The sequence below is a fragment of the Rhinoderma darwinii genome, chromosome 2, assembly GCF_050947455.1.
Source record: "Rhinoderma darwinii isolate aRhiDar2 chromosome 2, aRhiDar2.hap1, whole genome shotgun sequence".
NCBI classification, from domain to species: domain Eukaryota; kingdom Metazoa; phylum Chordata; class Amphibia; order Anura; family Rhinodermatidae; genus Rhinoderma; species Rhinoderma darwinii.
Window position 1 is genome coordinate 362,540,507 of NC_134688.1, and position 7,461 is coordinate 362,547,967.

Consider the following 7,461-nt stretch of genomic DNA (forward strand, 5'->3'; position numbering starts at 1 on the left):
GTTATCCTGCCAGCTTTTTAGTGGCGAAATAATGGCGTGATACATGTAAAGGCACAAACCCTTGTAATATATGAAACTATTTTCACCAAAAATTGTCAAGGGCAAATGTACATTTTTTTTTAAATGATAATACACTGAAATTTGTTTTTTTGTTTCTGTTTTTACACAGGTCAATGATTAGGCGAACCAGCTCTCGTACAAACACTCGTTCATGATCACTGCCCTGTGTAAACGGGGTAGCGATCAGTCGATGAACGAACACAGGCTCGTTCGTCGCCTGATCGTATCTTTTATGCGGCCAGAAAAATAGTTGCTTGTCAACAGCATATCTTTCTGTGTAAACAGGGGATGTGCTGTAAACAACATAAAAAAATGCCTGGGGACGAACGATTCTATTAACGATTGTTCGTCCCCATATTCACTGTCAATGCTCCATGTAAATGGAGCCACTAAGCGCCGATCAACATGCTGTATTGCTAATCGGCCCTTTACACTTGTTTTCAACATAGAATTTCATGTATGTATTGAACTTCACAAGACCAGAAATGAAAGGCAGAACGCAGTGGATAAATTGTTATAAGATTTCTCTGACTAAAAAAAAATGTGATAGTAACTTTTATAGTTTTATATGATGGTTTTTTATTTGATAATATCTAATGATTCCGCACACAAGACTTGTTTATGAGCTCGTTATTTCTGTTTTACTGAGTAAATAATATTTAATAAACTAGCAATCTTCCATCATAGTCACCATGCTTGAAAAACAGGAAATAATTTTTTTTTATATTAAGTATTTCAAAACTCATTAAAATATTTTAAACAGATTGTTTATTTCTCATTATTACCGTGTATAATTTACTAAAATAAGATGAAAACATTTATATTGCTACTGCAATGTTACTTTAAATATTACTATTCTTTGTTGTTAATGTAGATATGTCAGGTCTCCGATGCTCCCTTATCTGGGGGATAGAATAGTATAGAGGGGGATATATAGTTTTCTATAAATTGATTCAGTAGTAAAAAGCGCTTTTTTTTAATTATTTATTTTTCCTGCCAGGACCCATAGAGAGAGCCAATGAGTTCTGCCTTCCCTGCTCACACAGATGAATTGACAGCTCTACCTATATGTAAACTCAGGCAGGAAAAGCTGTCAATCACTGTGTGAGTGGCAGGGACATAGCTGAGGGTGCTCTACTGTGGCAAGTGCCCCAACAGCAAAATATAGCAGAGAAGACCTGACAGTTCCGCTTTAAAGTTGTTATTATTTTGTGTGTAATATCTCAAAATCTCCTTTCTTTTATTTTGCAGGTTACACGATAGTGTCTGGCAAATATGCAGGAACCATCCAAGGGTATAAACGCTGTGAGAGGCCAAAGTTTCACACTGACATACTTTATACTCCCCTACAATGTATCTTCTTTTCAAAGTGTGGATAGTATTGGATAGTAATCCCAAACTTACATTCAAGAGGAGTATCATAACCATGTAAAATGACAGAGGAACAATTAATCTCCATAAACCTGAAGGGACAAAATGAAAAACCCCTAGACCAATATACTTCAAAATATGAAACATGTTGGAAGTAACATATGTGTATGAAACCAAGAGACAGTATAAGACTGTTGAATGCAGTGTACAAACTCCCGTTTTATCTTACGATTCTGGCATTTCAATTTGTCCTTTTTTATTATTATTATTATTATTATTATTGGAAATATTTGATTACTTCATTCATCCCATGTCTGCTTAGAATTACTTGGAAATAGCACTTTTTACAATCCTGTCAATCTATAACTGGAAAATACCATGTCTTACATAACATTTAGCAGAAACAATATCTGAAGATTAGCAAAGAGTGATTTGTCAAGGCCATAGAATACCCCATACTTGAGTGAGCCCCACCTAAAGCATGCAGCAATTACTCTGGTTATACCATATAGACTTCAGGCTGTGAGTGTATTTTCAGGATGCATAATACTTGTATGGCGGGTAGTGTAATATGTCTCAAGTGTTTGCCCAAAGCAATATTGTCATTTCCTTGGAATTTTTTTTATATCTTTAATTCCAAAGTGCTCATAACAGTCATTTATAAGTCATCTTGTCATATTCCTTATATACATATATGACGTTGCATTACTGGATACGTTTAAACACTTCGGTTTAAGGCTCCACGTCACAGAAAAATGCCTGTTTGCTTGCTATGTTCTCCGATGTTATTAAATCTAAAACATGATTTATTTAAAAATAATTTTGCATTATTATATTTTTGTACCTACTATTCTTTTCATATTTTTGGGACCAAAGTAATTTTATTTTTAAATGATGTGACTTAAACTGTTTCCCTAGTAGCAATGGGATTATTATTATTATTTTCAGCTATTAGTTACTCCATACATTATTTGTTCTGAAAATCCCATTCCAAGCTGTATGCTCATGGAAGATTTTGCATTGTTCCATTATGTTTTGCCTTGAAGTTCATCTCATTATATCCTGATAAAAAATAAGCATCTAGAAATCCCTAACAAGTGGTGTGATGAATGTCGTGTCTACACTTAATGTAATTTTTGCTAGCAATACAGGATCAATAGTGTAAAACAACCATGTGTATCCAAGGATTACTTAAAGTATATCTGTCAGCTCTTCTCATAGGTCTGTTTTAGTACATACTTTCTGGAGCAGCTTTTCTTAGAACTTGTGCTGTTCCTCTGCTATTCTTCCTGGAAATGTATAAAAAAATTGACAACTGGTTATTATTATTCCCTTTGTCAATAGGGTGTGTCTCCACACAGTCCAACACCGTCAGCACTCATTGGACAGTGTTAGAGTATGTAGTGATACACCCATTTGACAAGGGGAATGGTAACACTCAGTTGTCAATTTATTCATATAGTTCCAGGAGGAATAATAGAGATACCCCGCAACACAGAGTTCGATGAAGAGCTGCTCCAGAATTGTTATTTTATGGAAAATGCAAGTATTTACTAAAATGACATGTCTGGAGAGCTTACAAGTATTTTTTAAATATTGTCATAAACACAAGAATTTGGCGACAAACAAATATTTCAATATAGTATTATTTGTTTTTAATCTTAATGCATTTAAAGATATTTTGCTATGATTGGAACACTTTTCAAGTAGCAAAAAAGAAATAAATATTCTGATCTACCATTTGCATTGCCTTGAATGTCTCATTCTCCGCTGAGTACTGTTAAGTGCTGTAACTAAAGTGCCAGAAATAATTTCTAAGCATGTTTGATATAATTCCACTAGAATATATTATGAATTTGACTACTTATTAACAGTTCGATTATTGTTACCTCTCAATGCTCCCCTAAAGGGGTTGTCCGGTTTTGCCAACCTCTTCCTGTATGATAGATATCCAGGCAATAAACAGCTCAGATCCCCGTGATCAAGCCGCCAGAAAATCTCTACTCTCACTAAGGCCTCATGCACACGAAAGTAAAGACGCCCGTAATTACGGCCCGTAATTATGGCCCGTAATTATAGGCCCATAGGCTTCTATTGGCCACGGGTACCTTCCGGTTTGCTAACGGGAAGGTGCCTGGGGCGTTTAAAAATTTGGAACATGTCCTATTTCAGGCCGTAATTACGGCACGGGCAGGCCCATAGAAGTCTATGGGGCTCCCATAATTACGGGTGGTTACGTGTGTGCACCCATAATTACGGGAGCGTTGCTAGGCAACGTCAGGGGATAGTCACTGTCCAGGGTGCTGAAAGAGTTAACTGATCGGCAGTAACTTTTTCAGCACCCGGGACAGTGACTACCGCTGGAGTTAATAGTATTAAATGTTAATTTACCTGCTTCTTCCTCCAGTCCGGCCTCCCGGGATGACGTTTCATCCCATGTGACTGCTGCAGCCAATCACAGGCCAATCACAGGCTGCAGCGGTCACATGGACTGCCGCGTCATCCAGGGAGGTCGGATTGGATGTCAAAAGAGGGACTCGTCACCATGACAAGGCCCAGGGGGACGTATAAAATTATTTTACTTACAATTGCTGCGTTCCGCTGCGGAAACTCTGCCCGAAATGGCTTTTTTATGGAGATAAAAAGAGTCCTAGGACTTCTCTGAATTACTTGGATTGCCCATTAATTTCAATAGACACCATGTTGTGATTTAAAGGCTATGTGCACATTTGAAATCGTAAAAATGTATCAGTGTGTTTTGTACAACTTTCTAAATACTTTTTATTGAAAATTATTTTAACTTTTGGAGATACAGCTGCCTTGTATTCTGTATACAGAGCAGCTGTATCGTACGTAGAGACCTGAATCAGTCAGGTCAGCGGTACTGAAGGGTTCAGTGACAGGATCGAGCTGTTACCGATCACATCTAAGTTCGTTACTTAAGCCAAGCAAAAGATCAACAGCACCGGACGAATAAATAGGGTGGGTGCACGCCTCTTGGGTCATAGTCCAATGACCCTTTAATGAAGGAGAAAAAAGGAAATTGAGACAGCACAACTAAATAAGTGAAAAAGCTATGCTTGAGAAAGGCTCATACTGGGCTGAAATGTTGCGTGTGGAATAACCACGATAAATTTTTCACTTATTTGGTTGTGCTGCCTCAATTTCCTTTTTCTCCTAAGTTCATTACTTAGATTTGATTGATAACAGGTGGATCCTGACCCACTGACACTGAACCCGCTAGTGCTGCTAACCTGACAGATTCAGGTCTCTGCGCACGATACAGCTGCTCTTTATACAGAATACAAAGCAGCTGTATCTCAAAAATGAAACATTTTTTTTAAATAAAAAGTATTTAGAAAGTTGCACAAAACACACTAATAGATATTTTTATTAAAAAAATGAAAAAAAATATAATAATTTTAAAGATGTACATAGCCTTTAATGATCAGCATCTAAGCAGGTAAATTGGTAAAAACAGCCAATCGCTGGGGGTACCAATAACGGGATCACTCGCATTCAGCTGTACTCTGGGGAAAACGTTCTCACAAAGTGGACAACCATCTAACAATTTTATAGCAGAACAATCCGGAATCTTGCTATTTGTTATTTATATTAATGTTACAAAACACAAATTCTAAATGTGACTTAAAACTTTGAAGTCATATTTCATTGGTCGAAAATGTCTCATTTAATTGTCTTGTGGCAAAAAATCTTTTTGTAGATGGCTATGAAAAAAATCTATAATTGTAAGAAGCAAATATGTACAAATGGTTCTCTCCTTGCACTTGTGCTGTAATTTCTGCTGGCTGGGTTTTATAAAATATACAAAGGATAATTGGAGCTAGCTCTTAACTGGGCACTAAACAAGTTGTGTCACAGGAGGAGCGCTTAGGGTTGCCAAATTGCTTCTCTACCTTTAAATGGCAGCAATTAGAATATGCATGCTACATCAGATACTTTCTCTTCACATGACACATGCAGGGTAATGCAACTGGCAGACAACAACCTATTACTTCCTAGCGTACTTCTTCTGCTAAAGAAGTTGATTTCCTGCGGTGTGCTAAAATCTGTTTAAAATGCATTTAAGAACCCACAAATTGCCTGTTTTGCAGCTTGTATATAGAAAAGGGGTGAACTGGTTAGTCCATGAGGACTATCCCGCCAATTCTACATTTATCAACTAGTCATTTTAATAGTCAGTCAAGGTCATCATATCAATTAGAATCATTAGATTAATTGTAATTCATCTATGACTGGAATGATTTTCAGTACTGAGAAGATTTAACAAATCAGATTGGATACTTTTAACCACTTATTCAAATTAAACATAGATTTTGTACTATACTTCTATTATGGAAGGTAGCTCAAGGGAAGTTGTCATATGTAAAAAGGTGTCCTAACTTCCAGCAGCATATTATAGAGCAGGAAGAGCTGAGCAGATTGATATATTGTTTTCTGGGAAATTATTCACTATAACTTTATAATATTTTATTCATTTCAATCCCAGTGAACCCTGGTCACATGAGTCCTGAGTGCGTTCTACCCAGTGATTGACAGCTATATCTGTATGCACCATCGTGAAGGGAAGACTGTAAATCATTGAGTCACTCCGCCCACTAGACTCATTGGATTAATTATACTACAGTGGGCAGGGATTCAATCAATAATTTACAAGATATACTGAGTCTTTTTCCACAAAACTTTTTATCAATCTAACTTCTCCTGCTTTATAATATGCTTAACGCAGATCAGACAGCTTGTTCAAAGTGACAGGTTCCCTTTAAGAGTAGGAATGAAGATAAAAAGGAGACATAATTTTCCCCATAAACAGCCTCTCACCAACCAAAATGAGTAATACTTAACTGCATGACTTCTATTGTGGACAATCACATACAGTATGTACCATTAACACAGAATTTGCTATTGCAATGGGGCTCATGAAATATGTTCCAAGCCATCAACCCTCATTGGAGCTAAACTTTTATAGTTGATAGGATAGGACCCTAAGAAACTAGGACAGTTTGGTTGGATTTTAGTGAAGGATAGTTACATGCTGGCCATTGCTACTACAGTATATTAAGCTCTCAAGTTAAACTATTTTTTATACTAGGTTTAAAAATTATATTCCTCCAATGAGTTATATACAGATCGACTCATTATGTAAGCAGTGGGTCAATGTATAGTTAGTAATGAGTGTTTAAAGCATCCTTCTGCTTTGGCCCTTAAAGTGATTTTCCAGGAATATACATTGATGGCCAATCCTATAGGTCATTAGTGTGTAATCAGTTGGGGTCCAGCCTCCTGAACCCCCATTGATTAGTAGAGATTCCTCCCCTTCAATGATATTGCAGGCACAGCAGTGCAGCCATACAGTATATCCGAAAGGGCCATGTAGTGAAGCTCAGCCCACTTCTTTCTACTTATCAGTAAGAGTCCAGGAGGTTGGTCCTCTACTATTTACACAATAAAAGCCTATTCTAAGTACAGCGTCACCCCTTCTTCTGTATCTGAAGTCATTCTTCTGTATTTCAGGAACTCCAGCTCCCACTACTATAGATCAGGTGTGCAAATGACTGACTTATTGTATAAGTGCTGTAAGTATTTGGTATTTGCTCCACCAGTAATAACTGCAATAAGTATTGGCAGCAGGAGTAGCTATACTGAGACAGTAGACTTTCTTTAAATGTACATCTTTCTATGCTTCCCAAAAGCAGAATTTATATTGCACAGTCTTTGTAGAATAATGAGGTGAACATTGTATGAGAACTCTGCAACAAAGTTGTAAAAAGAAAAAAGTTTAAAAAACAGTCATGCCCAATTCGATTATCTATAATCCATGAATGTTGATATTAATATGCGTATTTCATCGTTTCAGAATCAATAAAAATAATCATGAATTAAAGTGACACTGTCACAATCTACTGCAAAAGAGGCTTGAGGCGTAATACGGTTGCCTCAACAACCAGACTGCTCTTTCTGACACTACATCTCCCACTGTGGCTATAAGATCGTGACAGAGTCACTTGG

General features: G+C 36.9%; 1 protein-coding gene across 1 annotated transcript in view; it reads left to right on the forward strand.

The window, feature by feature from the left end:
• The window catches only part of TAFA3 (TAFA chemokine like family member 3), a 408,856-nt gene extending 404,170 nt beyond the window's left edge, over positions 1-4,686 (forward strand). The window contains exon 5 of the mRNA XM_075853849.1: positions 1,312-4,686. Coding sequence (XP_075709964.1) covers positions 1,312-1,323 — 12 coding nt within the window. The 3' untranslated portion in view covers positions 1,324-4,686. The remainder of the gene's footprint in view (positions 1-1,311) is intronic.
• The last annotated feature ends 2,775 nt before the right edge of the window (positions 4,687-7,461 follow it).